We start from the raw sequence: 17,213 nt of genomic DNA, 5'->3' as shown, positions 1-17,213 counted from the left end.
TATATCCAGCCACTTGTGATGGAACATGATGGAGGCTAACGTGAGAAGAATACACACACACACATATATATATATATATATATGTATGTATATATATGTATGTATATATATATACATACATATATATACATATATATGTGTGACTGTGTCACTTTGCTGTACAGTAGAAATTGACAGAACACTGTAAACCAGCTATAATGGAGAAAATAAAAATCATTTAAAAAAAGGAACTGCTCTTGGTATCATGTACTCCTGATCTATTAGAGAAGTTTTAAAGGGCCCTAGGAGGGTGGGGAGATGGAAGAACTCACCAGAAGGTCCCTGGAGACCAGGGGGTCCTTGAGGACCTGGAGGACCTGGAGGGCCCGGTGGTCCCATAACAGTGGTTCCTGGAATGCCAGGAATCCCTGGAATCCCTGGGGGTCCTTGGGGTCCTGGAGGTCCTGGAGGTCCTGGGGGGCCATTGGGCCCTGGAGGTCCTGCCTTCTTTCCTGAAAGACAAGACTCAGTATTATATTTGCAGTTATTGGCTGAGAATGTACTGTTAGGAGTTCTATGGACTTCTAACAACACAAAGTCAGCCCTCTGGGAGTTCCTGATCTCAAAGAGGTGGATTTTTTTTTTGTTGTTGTCTTTTTTTTTTTTTTTTGCCTTTTCTAGGGCCGCTCCCACGGCATATGGAGGTTCCCAGGCTAGGGGTCCAGTCGGAGCTGTAGCCGCCAGCCTACACCACAGCCACAGCAACGCAGGATCTGAGCTGCGTCTGCGACCTACACCACAGCTCACGGCAACGCTGGATCCTTAACCCACTAAGCAAGGCCAGGGACCGAACCCGCAACCTCATGGTTCCTAGTCGAATTCGTTAACCACTGAGCCATGACGGGAACTCCAAGAGGTGGATGTTTTTAATCACACATGATACACACACACATACATTCCCTACCCACTTTCATGAACAGTCATTTACAGGCCGGGTTTGAAGATATAATGGCCCTCAAGGAACTCAGTCTAGTGGGGAAACAGACACAGTCACAGGATGATAGAAATGCTGCATTAGTGGTAGGGACAAAATGTTGAAGACTACAGGGAAGGCTTCAAAAAGGAGGTTACAGTTCTGCTGAGTTGAAAGGATCAGAATTACCAAGTGCCTAGATATATGGGCCACTACTTAGGACTGAGAACTGGGCTATTGCTGAAGAGTGTAGCTTTAGTGTTTACTGCGCAGGTTGATGGACTTGATGTGGATGAGAAGTGGAAGCTAAGAGGACGGCCCAACTTTGGGAAGAATGTCAGCTCCAGTAAGGTTTCCTATGAGTCAGGATGTATAGAGACTTGGGCTTAGGATGGAGGTAGTGCTATCTGAGAAGGTGGGACTGGAAGGAGGAGTTTGGGAGATGAGAGGTGACCAGGAAAGGGGTAAGATGGGGAGGGGGAGGGAGGGAGAGAGAGAGAGAGAGAGAGAGAGAGAGAGAGAGAGAGAGAGAGAGAGAGAGAGAGAGAGAGAGAGAACACAAGCAACATAAGGGAAGAAGGGACGGTGGAGAGCAGAGAGAGTTGAGCTGAGGCGGAAGCAGCAGGCAGGTTTTGCTTTCTCAGCTGACCTCTCTAAACCCTATTTTTAAAGATCTCTGGGAAAGGAAATTCTGAAAACTCCCTTGGTAACATGTTCCAGTGTTTATCACCCCTCACGGTTAGGAAGTTCTTCCGTATATTGAACTGAAATCCCTCCTGTGGCACTTTAAGCTCTTATTCTATTGTTTGTATAGATAGAGAAGAATAGTTACCATCATACACACAATAACCCTCATATGCTCAAAGACATTAAGTCACTCATCAACCTCTATTTTTATAGGCGAAATAATCCGGCTTCCCAGAGTCTTTCCTCAGAGGCCCTATTCTTGAATGCATTATTAACCAAGCCACCAGATCCTCCCCGTTTCCTCCTCGCTGTCCTTTCACAGCAGTCTCAGCCTTCCTATTCAATCCTCCCAATATTCCCATCAGAATGTAGCTACCTGAACATGACTGTGGTCTTGAACCCAAACCTCCAGTTCCTCCTGTTTACGTCCTATGCTCTGTGCAGTCCAATTCTAGCACTGCAGGTGATTACAGGTGGGTGGGTGCTTCCTCCCTTCACTGTCTTTTCACAATTTGGTGGAAGTCCCAGGAATGGGAGCCTTTCACCAGACTTCATCATGGTGTTTTCACCTGTGATACTTTCTTTGTTTTAAATATAACCTTGTCAAGTCTCACTTAAAGACCTCCTTCCTGACTCTGCCTCTCGTCTCCCTGGACTCTCAGGCAGGTGAATCCTGTCCTGATTTATCAGGTCCTTCTTTAAGAATAACATGCTTAAGAAACCCAATCCCCATGGCAACGCCACTCAAGAGGCCAGTTGTCCATGTCTAACCGCATCTGCATTTGCAATGAAACAACCAGGTCATTGTGGGGCCCCTTCCCCAGGGAGGAAAGGAAGGAAGGCCCAGAGAGCTTCTCTCCCAGGGAGAGAGAGGAGTTTCTGCATTTTCCCTGCCCTTAGCAGCAAAAAGATTGAATCTGCCCAGTTTCAAGATCTAGCCAATTTTAAGATGCCGAACAGGAAAGCCATCTCCCTTCAGATTTGGGCAGCTTCCAAGTCAGGCTTACTCAGCACCCAAGTTTCAATTCTAGTTAGTGTAGTGGAAAGAACAGGGAATCTGTAGTCAGGAGATAAGGCTGTAAGCCTCAGTTCTGCCACAGACGCATACTTTGGGCAAATCCCTTCCTCTCCCCAAGCCTTAGTTTCTCCATCAGTGAAACAAGGAGCTTGGCCTCAATGATTTCTCTAAGTTTCCTCCCAAGACTGAAGTTCCATAAGGAGGACTGGCTGACTCCCGGCAGTCAAGAAATTTCCCTAGCCTGGTTATAAAGTCTGCTTCTTGGAGTTCCCTGGTGGCCTTGTGCTTAAGGACGTTATCACTGCTGTGGTGCGGGTTCGATCCCTGGCCTAGGAACTTCTGCTTGCTGTGAAAGCAGTCGATTTTTTTTTTGGGGGGGTGTCTTTTCTAGGGCTGCACCTGCGGCACATGGAGTTTCCCAGGCTAGGGGTCTAATCAGAGCTGTAGTCTCTGGCCTACACCACAGCCACAGCAACACGGGATCCGAGCCACCTCTTTGACCTACACCACAGCTCATGGCAACGCCAGATCCTTAACCCACTGAGTGAGGCCATGGACTGAACCCTCATGGTTCCTAGTCGGATTTGTTAACCACTGAGCCATGACGGGAACTTCCAATTTTTTAAAAAAATTTTATTATTATTATTTTTTCTTTTTCCTTTGCTCTCTAGGGCCACACCCGCGGCACATGGAGGTTCCCAGGCCAGGGGTCAAATTGGAGCTGTAGCTGCTGGCCTACACCACAGCTCATAGCAACGCCAGATCCCCAACCCACTGAGTGAGGCCATGGATTGAACCCACAACCTCATGATTTCTAGTCGGATTCGTCTCCACTGAGCCATGACGGAAACTCCAAATTTTTTTGTCTGCTTCTCTTGCACTCTTCTCTGAGTGACACAGACACAGGGGACGGGATTCTATGTCCCAGAATGTCCAGGCCTAACAGTGAGTTTTGAGCTAGAGAGGGTTCTGTGGGTAGTACAAACTTCAGTGTCAAGATAGTGAGTCTCCTGTAATGGTTAATGTAATTGTGGAAGAATTACGGCCAGAAACGCCTCCAGTCAAAGACAATAATAGTTTCAGTGTAAACAGAGAATGTTCACTTGTGAAAATGTTAGAAGGCATTTGGGAAAAACCTCCTGCTGGGATCCAGTTCTGAAGGTGGTTTTCTTTGCTCCTCTGCAACCAGGTTTAGGCAAGTGTGCTTCTCATCGACACCTCCTTACAGAAAGTTGGCCCAGGAAGGAGCAGGCACAAAATGACCCCTGGACCAGGAGGATGATTCTGAAGAACTGAATTTCTTCTCCAGATTTCCTTACTTTAACAGAGCACTTCATGATTCAAATGGCTAGAGACTTGTACTTATCAAGTTACCTTGTATAGTCTTAGATGAAAGGAGACACACATTCTTTTAGTGAAGCTCAAATTGTTGACAGAACAACTAAAAGTGTGTGTGGGGGGGCAGGAAGGGTGAGTAGAAGTGGGGGAGGGATGGAGAGAGGGAGAATGTTTGGGGAGCGAATTCCATTAAAGGATGGAAATTAAATGAACAACTCAATTTACCACTTCAGGCATGTACCTATGCACTGTGTCCAAGGAAATCTGTATTAAATGCCTTCTAAATCACATTTGGCCAAGGCAAATGTTTAAGGCTTCCATGCATTCTCCTCCCAATAATGGCCCACATACAAGGTAGCAGTGCCGGGCAGCCATCCGAGTCACTGCTAAAGGAACTGGAATCTCTGGATTTGGTAAATCCAGAGCTTCAAGCTCAGATAACTTCCTTCTATTACCACCAGCACGTGTGTCCCCTCAGTGCTCACCCCTCAGATGACACTGCAACTGGGTGCTGCTCCCCACTGCACACATGCCCTGTATCTTGGTAAATCACTAGCCTACTTGCTGTTCCCCCAGATATGCTATGTCTTTCATGTCTCTGGGAGGGTTCATTATACTGTTCTTGTCACTGAAATGTCCTTCCCCTTTTACCCTCATTCTTCAAAGCCCAAGTCAGATTATGTTTTATCAGAGATGTGGTCCCTCACTTCCTCAGGGAGAATTACTTGCTCCTTCTCTGTGCTCTCTCAGCACCCTGTGCATGCTTTGATCAGAGCATTTTTAAAATACTATACTGCATCCATGATTCCAGTGACACTGGGAGATTTTGGAGGGCAGGAGCCATTTTTTTCATCTCTGTATCTCTATTCCTGACAAATACAAGATGCTTATTCACTGTCTAGTGAATGAACAAGTGGGGAAAAAAACCTAGTAGCTCTAATTAGAAAGTGTCCTCAAGTCTACCTACTAGGAAAGAAAGTCATCCCTGGGCTTACGTTAGGGGCAGAGGCTATCCTTGTCCAGGCCAGGGGAGTTTTCCAGGTTGGTTAAAATTTCTGTCTTAAAGGGATGTGACAAGAATGAAAAACGACATGCTTGAAAGTCAAATATACTTTCTGAAGACAGACTAGCACAGTTAGTGCCCAGGCCCCACAAAGAAAGGCTTCCCCACTGACTCTAGTTCTCTGTTTTCCAATTTTACTCAGCTCAGGTCCTCAGGGGCCAGTCCATTCCTCAGCTTCTTTACAACAGGGATACAGGTTTCCCGTGTGGTCCCGGGCACCTCAAGCCACCAGACTACCCTATTGCTCAGAGAAGCGGCAAATGCTGGCTGAAGCCAGTCTTGTGTGCCTAGTCTGGGGTTGCTAATCAACTCTATAAAGCTCCAGAAATGTTACCGGACAGAATAATTTCACTTAAAGCATTTTAGTGAAAAAAAAATCATTAACTCCACTCTATTTTCCTCCCAGGTCAGAACACAGAAACAGATAGGGACTTAAAACTGGTTTCATGGTTGGTTCTTTTTTTTTTTTTTTTTGTCTTTTTGCTATTTCTTTGGGCTGCTCCTGCGGCATATTGGAGGTTCCCAGGCTAGGGGTCGAATCGGAGCTGCAGCCACCGGCCTACACCAGAGCCACAGCAACGCGGGATCCGAGCCGTGACTGCAACCTACACCACAGCTCATGGCAACGCCAGACCGTTAACCCACTGAGCAAGGGCAGGGACCGAACCCGCAACCTCATGGTTCCTAGTCGGATTCGTTAACCACTACGCCACGATGGGAACTCGCTGGTTGGTTCTTTTTATCCTGTGGAATGGACTATATTGCCTGGTCCTGACTTTTGGAACCTGTTCTTTCTTCGAGTTCTCCTCTTCAAGTAAGCAAGCACCCATCAAAGCTCGTGGGCCATTCCTATTGCAAGTACCCTGGAGATCTATAGGCCTAACAATGACATAAGAGATCTGCTCAACAAGAACCTTCTTGGAAAAGAATCAAAGATCAGGGTACTACTACAGCTTAGTTTTTCCACCACAGAGAAAATGATATTGAAACTCCAGAGCAAGAAATACCTCCCTGACTATCTGAGAAATAGGATGGGGATAACTTTTAGGCCAAGAAATAGGGTACTGATATCTCTTGGGAGGTAGTAAACCTAGCTGTTTACCAGCTGTCTAAGGACTTCTAAGGTCACTGATTTGATAAAGGATGGAAATAAAAGGAGAAAGAAAGGAGAAGGTCAGGGAAAAGAGTAAGGAAGAATGAAGGAAAGAGATGTAAAATGAACTGTATGAAAGAGGAGGCAAGAAAGAAAAACAAAAGCAATTTTCATATGTTGCTAGGAAGCAATTCTATCTTTCATAGATCATCACTGAAAAATTATATATATGTATATGTGTATACTATATATATCTCTTATGTAGTATATATACTATATATATCTTATATAGTATATATACTATATATATCTTATTCTTTTGAAAAATTACATATATGTATATGTGTATACTACATATATTATATATATGTCTTATTTGTATACTATATATATATTATACACACACACATATATATCTTATTCAAGAAGATCACATATGAGCAAATAAAATAATGGGCAACCAGCACTAAAAGAATATAAAAATCCTACTCCCTTGATTTTTTTTCTTCTTTATTTTCTTTATTTTATTTTTTGTCTTTTTAGGGCCGCACCTGTGGCATATGGAAGTTCCCAGGTTAGGGGTCAAATTGGAGCTGCAGCTGGTGGCCTACATCACAGCCACAGCAACACGGGATCTGATCCATGTCTGTGACCTACACCACAGCTCACGGCAATGCTGGATCCTTAACCCATTGAGCAAGGCCAGGGATTGAACCTGAGTCCTCATGGATGCTAGTCAGATTCGTTTCTGCTGAGCCATGACAGGAACTCCTTTCCTTCTAATTTTAGAAAAGACATGACATGATAGCAATTTTATCAAATCAGGAGCTTAACTTACCCTTTTTCTTGTTTTTAACTGGACCTGTTAAAAAGAGAAAATGGAAAATTAACTCACTGGAAATGAACAGAAAGTTTATTCTCCAAGACAGTCACAGGAGGAACCATCAAGACACTGCAGATTTGAGGGAGCCCTATGCCTAGGGTCTGGTCATTGGCAAGGTATCTCCCAACTATCAGACTTGCCCAAACTGTCTCTGACTATTGTAACAGTAAAGTTACAAGGATGATTCTTTCCTAGGGAGAAAAATCTTTCAAGCTTAGTCTTTGGAGTGAGGGAACAGGTACTTTGCCATAAAGATGAAATGCCCAGAAACGCAGAACTCAACAACCTTAGGACGGCATTCTGCTAATTATGCGAGTCCTGAGATTGAAGAGTCACGCATTCAGGTCAGGAAATGATGTGAAGTCTCAAGCATTGAAGCTGGAAGGAAAAAGGGGTCATTTTCATGGAAGGAGCACAGTAGTGGCAGTTAACTTTTTAGTCACTTCCTTAATGTTATTTCAATGATTAGTTATTAAAACAGTGCAACCACAATACATTCATGTGGGGGCCACATGCAGTCCCACTGTAATTTACCATAAGTTAACAGACAATTTAAAAGAACTGTCAACAGTTTCATCAACAATGAAATCACAAGCATTTTCTGTGATGTTTCTAAAGAAAACAATTCTAATCAATGGAGGGCACTCACAAAGCCCAAGGCTTTTGTCATATGCTTAGGTGATAAACACTCCTCAGATATACACAGTGTAGGTGTCTCCCAGACGTGCAGACATGTTTTCTCCCTACTGGGGACTCAATTCACTTCATTCTGTAGATGGATTTGATTTTCTTTAGATACAGGTATTTAAAATCTCTTGCAAACTCCCATGAAGAGCCTACTGGATAACATTAACCCCAGTCAGTGCCCTCAGGAGCTCACGAGAATACCAAGCATTTGTAAATTGTTTTATAGATTATAAAACAGTTCCTTCTATCATCTCATTTAATTGTGGCAACAAACCTGGAATGACCTTTACCTATAAGAGCAGGCTCTATCAGAGGTTCCATCCAAGTAGGCTCAATCAGAAGTCAGTAAAGTCTCTAACCTGGGGGACTGCCAGTGTGGCCATCAGAACTTGCACTGGGCCCTTGAAAAGCAATGCCTGTATAGACCTTCCTGGCAAAATAATTGCACATGCAACAGTAGGTATTATTATGTGCATGTTATTATGTAGGTTATTATAGGATATTTTAGGTTGGGTAGAGCAATCTGCTATGCTTAGGGTGTCTTATCCTCCTTTTTTTTTTTTCCCCCTTTTCTCTCTTCCCAGTTTCTTTGTCTTCTTTCTCAACTTTCTATCCTTTATTTTTTAATGGCACTAAGAGTTCTTGAGAATATACATAGAGGTTCTGGCAAGGAAGCACAGCAACGCAGATATTACTGACTAAGAGGCAGCAACTCAACCAGAGAAGAGCTACCTTAAACAAGAAAGCTATTTGGGGAAGGATTTACACAGAAAGGCCTAGCCCCATCAACCATCACCAGCCAGCTCAGCCTGAGAGCAGTGACATGACAGCATTGCAGCTACAATGTCCTCATACACAGACTCTGTTAGCCCTGGCCAAGCTTCTGACCATTTCAGCTGGTTAAAGGGTTAGTATTGTTACATCAGACTTCAAAGCAGGCTTTGAGGAAATCAGACCATCACCATGCAACCAGTCCTTACTTAGTATGCCTAGGAAGGGGAGCACTGGAAATGATGAAACACAACTCTATCCTCAGAGAACTTAGAGTTGAATAGGAAGCACTAAAGAGGGGAGAATCGAACAACTATATGGGCTAGTTGAGAGAAAAAAAAAATCCTGGTGGGAAGTTCCTGCTGTGGCGCAGTGGGTTAAGAATCTGACTGCAGTGGTTTGGGTCACCAGAGGTGTGAGTTCAATCCCCAGCCGGCACAGTAGGTTAAAGGAGCTGGTGTATCGCAGCTGAGGTGCAGGTTGCACCTGAAGTTTGGATTCAACCCCAGGCCTAGGAACTTCCATATGCCACAGGTGTGGCCATAAAAAAAAAAAATTCCTGGAGGAAGTTTAACTTAAATCTACAAGGGAAAAGAGGGAAAGGGAAGTTAAAAAATTTTTTTAAACTTCTATTATTCTTATAGTAGAAATACCTACTCATTATACATACAAAAATGCATGCATGTTTACATACATACATTAAAAAAGGGAGCAAAAAGAAAAAATAGCTGTAAAAAACCTACCCACAGGAAGTTCCCTGATGGCCTAGCAGGTTAAAGATCCAGCGTTGTCACCGCTGTGGTGCAGGTCTGATCCCTGGCCGGGAAACTTCTGTATGCCATGGGCACAGCCAAGAAAAAAACCCCCAAACTACCCACAAATAACCACTCTGAACATTTTATACATATTTACAAGATTTCTATGCATATGTATTCTTACAGAATGGGATCAAATAAAAATTGCTTGATAACCTTTTTCAATGTTAGTAACTACATTTCTATATTATCATTTTAAATTTGGATACACCAGCATTATATAGATAACTTTTTTTCTAGTTCTTTCATTATTTCAATTTTTACATTTAAATCTTTAATTAACCTGGTATAGATTGGGTATATGGTGTGAGGTAAGGAGCTAACTAAAATTTTTATCTTTATTTTCCAAAACGACCGTGTATGATGAATGCTGAGAGCAACAGGGAGTGGATCAGAACTATTTCTTCCATTTCTTCTTATGTGTCCAGAAGGGCCCCCAGAGAGCTTCTATCTACTCAGCAGACATTTGGCATATCCCTTGGGAAAAAATGAGGATGAAAAAGTATAGACAAGATTATCCTTAGATTATTTCACACTTTCCACAAGTACTAGCGAGCACACCATCTCAGCAGTATGAGTTCCTTCTTGTTCTAAGATAGTTCACCATGGCCAGTAAGTAATTCTTGTGAGTTTCAACATGGACCCCTCAGCCCTGGCTCTATATCGGCCATTACCATTTCTTTTGCTTGAGACCATTGTGGTTTTCTGTCTTCTAGAGAGAAAATATCAGGGAGCTAGAACTACCCCATACTAGATATGAGTGAGCATCTTGATCTGGAGCAAAAGCAGTAACCTCTGCTGAGTTCTAGACTTTTAAAGATATATTGACTTATTTTCTATATGCTTCAGAACATTTTTCATACCTACTCAGACCATTACCAGTGTCACATGTCTGTTTCTACGGTAACAGGCTACATTTCTATATTATTCCAATATCTTCTTATGTGTAACCATAACGCTTTCTGCAGGCAAAACCCAGAAACACATCAGAGTAGGACAGACAGCTGTGCAGTCCCTGGGGCTGCTCTGATAGGACTAACTTTGAGATCTGACAGATTTTGATCAATGTGGGCAGGCTATTTGCTATCTAACATTAAGAAAAAGGGGTCCTGTAACAGCATCAGGGCCTTGGAAGCCAACAGCAGCCCTAGCCATATTCTGGTCCTGACTCAATCACAAACGACCATAGGGCATACTTTGTACACTTTGTCTCTATTCAAGGTCTAAGGTTTTGATGAAGATAAATGACATCATGACTAAAGCTAATATTTACTGAATACATATGAACTATACACTGTGCTAGATGCTTTACACAACTCAGTTAGGTCTTATAACAATCCAGCAAAGAAGATATTATTATGCTTATTTATAGATAAAGAGATGGATTAAATTAATTTCAGAAAGTTACACAGCCTGTAGGTATTTTCAGGTAAGCTGAAACTTCAGAAAGATTCATGTTTTTCTAGATGTGTTTTGAGAATTAAAAAAAAATGTGTATACTTCCACTTTTTGCTTTGACTTGTCAAGAGCTTGGAAGCTTTCACTCCCATACTGATAATAATAATAAAAAAAAAAGCTGAACAAACTTCATCAGAAAATTGAGGTCACAAGGCAAACTGTTCTTCTGAAAGATGGAGACAGACAGGTGGATATGGAGAATCACAGCTCACTAGGAGTAGAAACCTGCAGCTGAAGACTGTATCAGTAAGAACACTTTAAAACTGTAATCAAAAGATTGCTAGATGCTTGGTATGGACTAGCTCAAGGGCTAAAAATTCCAAGTGGACCCAGTCTTGGGGGGGTCTTCATACTTTCATGAGTTTTACCTTCAAGAGCACTACCAAGTTATCACTGTGAAGATTGGAGAAAAATCCTTGTCCTTTTAGAAAAAGGAGAGGAAAAAGAGCCATTTGGAAATATATCTGGACCTCTCTAATCTCTTTAACAAGGCCTGCCCTCAAGGAAAACTTTTTAAAATGCTTTTTTTCAGCCACACCTGTGGCATATGGATGTTCCTGGGCCAGGGATCAAATCTGAGCCACAGCTGTTGCAACTTGGTATCCTTAACCCACTGTGCCAGGCCGGGGATCAAACCAGTGCCTCCACAGAGGCAAGCCAGATCATTAACCCACTGTGTCACAGCAGGAACTCCTAAGGAAAACTTTTATCAGAGTCTGACTGGGGTTTTACCAGAGCCTAACTGAGCTGGGGATAGGAAATACCCAATTCAGGCACACTAAAAGATTGAGACCCAATCATAGGAGTAATGAATGCTTTTGCTCTACTCATGCTTTATCACACCATTAAAAGGACTCCTGTATAATAATAGAGGATTACAGCTAAAAACACTGCAAGTCTCAGATCATACTTAAGAAGTTTCTAGGGACACTCATGAAGACAGCATGAAGAGACTAAAGAGAGAACAATGGAGACAATTAGCCTGATACCACAGCTACAGCAAACAATAAACACACCCTATCCTCTACTTAGATAAACATAAAATGGTACACTACTGGCCTACATACCTCAGTTACTATTACCCAGTACATCATGTCTTGCTTTCACCCGAAAATTACAGAGCACATTAAAAGGCTAAAAGTACAGTCTAAACAGATAAACCAAGCATCAGAACCAGATGCAGAAATGAGAGGAGATATTACACCTGATAATCACAGAAATACAAAGGATTTTAAGAGACAATGAAAATGTGCCAACAATTTGGATAACCTAGAACATATGTGTAAATTCCTAGGAACATACAATGTACTAAGACTGGATAATTATGAAAGAGAAAATCTGAACAGACTGATTACTAGAAGGAATTAAATCAGTAATCAAAATCTTTCCAAAAAACAAAAGGCCAGTAATGGAAGGCTTCATTGGTGAATTCCACCAAACATTTAAGGAAGAATTAATACCTATTCTTCTCAAACTCTTTGGAAAAATTGAAGAGGAAGGAAGACTTTCAAACTCATTTTATAAGGCCAGCATTAGCCTGATACCCAAATCATACACGGATGCCACAAGAAAAAAAAAAACTACAGGCCAATATTCCTCATGAACATTGGTGGGTAGATATAAAAATCCTCAACAAAATATTAGCAAACAAACTTCAATAATACATTAAAGAGATCATATACACTATGATCAAGTGAGAATTATTCCAGGAATACAAGGATGATTCAACATTTGCAAATCAATCAGTTAACAAAGTGAAGGATACAAATCACATGATCATCTCGATGGGTGAAGAAAAAACATTTGACAAAATTCAACATCCATTTATGATAAAAACTCTCAACAAAGTGTATATAGAGATAACTTACCTCAACTTGATAAAGGCCATATATGACAAGCCCACAGCTAACATCATACTCAATGGTGAAAAGCTAGAAGCTTTTCCTTTAAGATCAGGAACAAGGGAGAGAGGACAAGATGGCGGAGGAGCAGGGGGACACGCTCGCTCTCTCCCACAACACAACAAAAAAAAGCACATCTACAGAATAAATGACTCGCACAGAACAGCAACCAATCGCTGGCAGAGGAACCTAAACTCCAATAACGGCAAGAAGTTCGTGACATTACTGGGCAGAACGGGAGAAAGGAGGAGAGTGAGAGAAGGTGAATCCGAGTGGGATGGGCGCTCCCGAAAGGGAACTGCGGAGGAGAAAGGGATCCCACACCCTGGAAAGTCACCTACTCGGGGGAAAGATCAAACGAACTGGAGGAATCTCCAGATGCAGAGAAGAGTGTAGCAGTAAGTTGGAGTACGGAAAAGCTGATCAAGAACCGAACGGACCATCTGAACTACGGGCACAGTCACCAAAAATTGAGACGCCTGGGTGGGGACTGGGTACCGAGTCCTTGGCTCCAGAGGTTAGTCCCCGGGAAAGGGACGGGGGACGCCTGGGTGGGGGCTGGGCACCGAGACCTAGGCTCCAGAGGTTAGTTCCCGGGCTGGGGGGGGAGGGTGGAGCGGAAACTGCTTGGGAGGTCTAGAAACCATTTGACGGGGCAGAGACTGCCTGGGAGACTAGAAAACAAAGCTGTCGCAGAGGAAGGGAGCAATACTCTAGGGGCAGGGAAGTGGAAAGCTGCATCAGAGGGAACCTGGGAAAAGAGCCTGGTCTGCGCCTGTGCTGGGGAGGGGAGAGAAGAAGGGGTGGGTCCTCATAGAATACCCCCCACGCCACAGCAAGCTTACAGGCCCACTAGCTAGCTGAAAGCTGTGCTTCCCAGTGCATCCCCTCCCCCCACCCCCACCACCCCCTACGCTCTCGCCGAACCTGGGGCTGCCTGCCATCCAGGAGGGCTGGCCTCAACAATTGCCTGAAGCCTACCACCGCAGGGGCTGTCCCTGCACAGGCCTGCTTGCCCTTTGGAGGGGCTACACTTCTGCAGAGCAGCACCAAACACCACCAGACCCCGAGAAAAGGTCTGCAGCCCAGAAAAGCTAGAACACGCCTAGCCAGGCCGTGAATAGATCTGCCTAATTCTCGGACGGTTTTTCTGAGTTGGGCTGCCCTGGGGAGGAGCCTCTTGGATTTCCAGCAGCCCTGCTACCCGCCCAAGCCCCCAGGGGGTGCCCTAGTGGATCAGCTGCATAGGACTGCCAGCTCCAGGCAGGACCCCCTGCAGCCCAGAAAAGCTGCAACAAGCCTAGCCAGGCCGTGAATAGATCTGCCTAATTCTCGGACAATTTTTCTGAGTCAGGCTGCCCCGGGGAGGAGCCTCTTGGGTTTCCAGTGGCCCTGCTACCCGCCCAAGCCCCCAGGGGGTACCCCACTCCCGCGGAATAGCTGCTCAGCACCACCAGCCCCCTGGAAGAGCCCCTGCAGCCCAGAAAAGCTGAAACAAGCTTGGCCAGACTGTGAAAAGATCCGCCTACATTCTCAGGCCGTCCTTCTGAGTTGGGCTGCCCTAGGGAAGAGCCTCTTAGGTTCTCAGTGACCCAGATAGCTGCTCCAGCCCCCAGGGGGTGCTGCACTCCTGAGGAACAGCTGCCCAACACCGCCAACCCCCTGCAAGAACCCCACAGCCTAAAAACACCAGAGCAAGCTCTGCATGACTAAGTGAAATCTGCTACCATCGTGGTGTGGACCTCCCAGTCCTGTCTGCCCTCAGGAAGTCCTCCTTTGCTTCAAAGAAACCCTGTTAGCCCCATCAACACTCCAGAAAAGCCACACTGCCTCAAAGAAGATTGACCAACAACGCCAGCCCTCAGGAAATATTCCACGGCAGTGACAAGGCAAACACTGCCCAATCACGGAGAGCACACCTCCCTCAGGAGAAAGAAAACAACAAGCAAGATGAAGAAGCAGAGAAACCACCCCCAGTCAAACCGACAGGAGAACTCACCTAAAACAGTCAACAATGAAACAGATCTCGGCAGTCTGACAGACCTGGAGTTCAAAAGAGAAATAGTGAAAATACTGAAGGAATTAAGAGAAGATATGAACAGTAATGCAGATACCCTCAGAAAGGAACTAGAACATATAAGGAGGAGCCAAGAAAAACTAGAACATTCATTTGCAGAGATGCAAACTGAACTAAGGGCAGTAAAAACCAGAATGAATAATGCAGAAGAACGAATCAGTGATATGGAAGATAGAATAATGGGAATCACTGAATCCGGTCAACAGACAGAAAACCGAATCAAAAAACTGGAAAGCAATATAAGAGACCTATGGAATAATACAAAGCGGGCCAATCTACACATAATAGGAATTCCAGAAGGAGTAGAAAAAGATAAGGGGATGGAAAATATATTTGAAGAAATTATCGCTGGAAACTTCCCAAATCTAAAGGATGCTGGGTTCAAGATACAAGAAGCACAGAGGGCCCCAAACAAACTGAACCCAAATAGACCCACAGCAAGACACATCATAATAAAAATGGCAAAAGTTAGTGATAAAGAGAGGATCCTAAAGGCAGCAAGAGAAAAACAGAATGTTACCTACAAGGGAACCCCCATAAGAATATCAGCTGATTTCTCTACAGAAACACTACAGGTCAGGAGGGAATGGCAAGAGATATTTAAAGTGCTACAAGGAAAAAATATGCAACCTAGAATACTCTATCCAGCAAGAATATCATTTAAAATAGAAGGGGAAATAAAAATTTTTTCCAACAAACAAAAACTTAAAGAATACAGCAACACAAAACCCAGGCTAAAGGAAATATTGAAAGGGCTTCTCTAAACCAAAAAGAAAGGAAGGAAAGGGAAGACAAAAGAAAAGAAAAAAAAAAAGAAGAGGAAGAATTAGGACTGAGGAAACCGCAATCAGAGAGCAGTCACTCAAATAAGCCAGCATACAGATTTAATCATGAACAGTCATCAAACAAAATAAAATTAAAAAGAAAAAAATAAAAAAGAGTCATCAAAACCATAAAATGTGGGCAAGGGATGTTAGGAAGTAAATAACCCTTTTTGTTTGTTTGTATGTTTCTCTTCTTAATTTTAATATAGTAATGAAGTGTTTAAACTTACAGAACCATCAGGCTAAAACACACAATTATGGGAAGGGGTTAGCACACTTAAAAAACAGGGCAACCACACGCCAAAACCAAATATTGCATTTGCAAAAAATGAAAAAAAAAATACACTCAAGCAGATAATAACAGGAGACCATCCAACCAAAAAAAAAAAAAAAAAAAAGAAAGGAAGAATGGAGAACCATAGAATCAACTGGAACATGAGGTTCAAATGGCAATAAATAATCATCTATAAATTATCACCTTAAATGTCAATGGACTGAACGCCCCAATCAAAAGACACAAAGTGGCTGAGTGGATAAAAAGGCAAAAACCTTCAATATGCTGCCTACAAGAAACTCACCTTAGGACAAAAGATATATATAGATTGAAAGTGAAAGGGTGGGGAAAAATATTTCACGCCAATAGACATGACAGAAAAGCAGGAGTCGCAACGCTCATATCAGACGAAATAGACTTTAAAACAAAAGACATAAAGAAAGACAAAGAAGGACACTACTTAATGATTAAGGGATCCATCCAAGGAGAGGATGTTACTATCGTCAACATATATGCCCCAAATACAGGAGCACCCAGCTACATACAACAAATATTAACGGACATAAAGGGAGATATTGATGAGAATACAATCAGAGTAGGAGACCTTAATACCCCCCTCACACCAATGGACAGATCCTCTAGACAGAAAACCAATAAAGCAACAGAGATCCTAAAGGAAACAACAGAAAAGTTAGACTTAATTGATATCTTCAGGACACTACATCCAAAAAAAGCAGAATACACATTCTTCTCAAATGCTCATGGAACATTCTCAAGAATCGACCACATATTGGGACACAAAGCTAACCTCAATAAATTTAGGAGCATAGAAATTATCTCAAGTATCTTCTCTGACCACAATGCCATGAAATTAGAAATCAACCATGGGAAAAGGAAAGAGAAAAAACCTACTGCATGGAGACTAAACAACATGCTACTAAAAAACCAATGGGTCAATGAAGAAATCAAGAAGGAAATTAAAAACTACCTTGAAACAAATGATAATGAAGACACAACCTCTCAAAATCTATGGGATGTGGCGAAAGCAGTGCTCAGAGGGAAATTTATAGCAATACAGGCCTTTCTCAAAAAAGAAAAAAGATCCCAAATTGACAACTTAACCCTCCACCTAAATGAATTAGAAAAAGAAGAACAAAAAAGTCCTAAAGTCAGCAGAAGGAAGGAAATTATAAAGATCAAAGAAGAAATCAATAAAATAGAGACTCAAAAAACAATAGAGAAAATTAATAAAACCAAGAACTGGTTCTTTGAAAAGGTGAACAAAATTGACAAACCCCTGGCCAGACTCACTAAAAAGAGGAGAGAAAGAACCCAAATAACCAAAATTAGAAATGAAAAAGGAGAAATCACA

General features: G+C 42.9%; 1 protein-coding gene across 4 annotated transcripts in view; it reads right to left on the bottom strand.

Annotated features, from left to right (window-relative positions):
- Window positions 1–17,213, bottom strand: part of EDA (ectodysplasin A) — a 336,815-nt gene that overhangs the window by 12,865 nt on the left and 306,737 nt on the right. For all 4 annotated transcript variants that reach the window (XM_047765045.1, XM_047765046.1, XM_047765047.1 and 1 more), the window contains exons 3-4: window positions 6,990–7,013; window positions 312–491 (exon numbers count right to left, since the gene is read on the bottom strand). In XM_047765045.1, the coding sequence (XP_047621001.1) occupies window positions 312–491; window positions 6,990–7,013 (204 nt within the window). The remainder of the gene's footprint in view (window positions 1–311; window positions 492–6,989; window positions 7,014–17,213) is intronic.

Source organism: Phacochoerus africanus, chromosome X, assembly GCF_016906955.1.
Source record: "Phacochoerus africanus isolate WHEZ1 chromosome X, ROS_Pafr_v1, whole genome shotgun sequence".
In the NCBI taxonomy this organism is placed as follows: Eukaryota; Metazoa; Chordata; class Mammalia; order Artiodactyla; family Suidae; genus Phacochoerus; species Phacochoerus africanus.
Note: the sequence above shows the minus strand (reverse complement) of the source record. Positions and strands in the feature narration are given on the sequence as shown.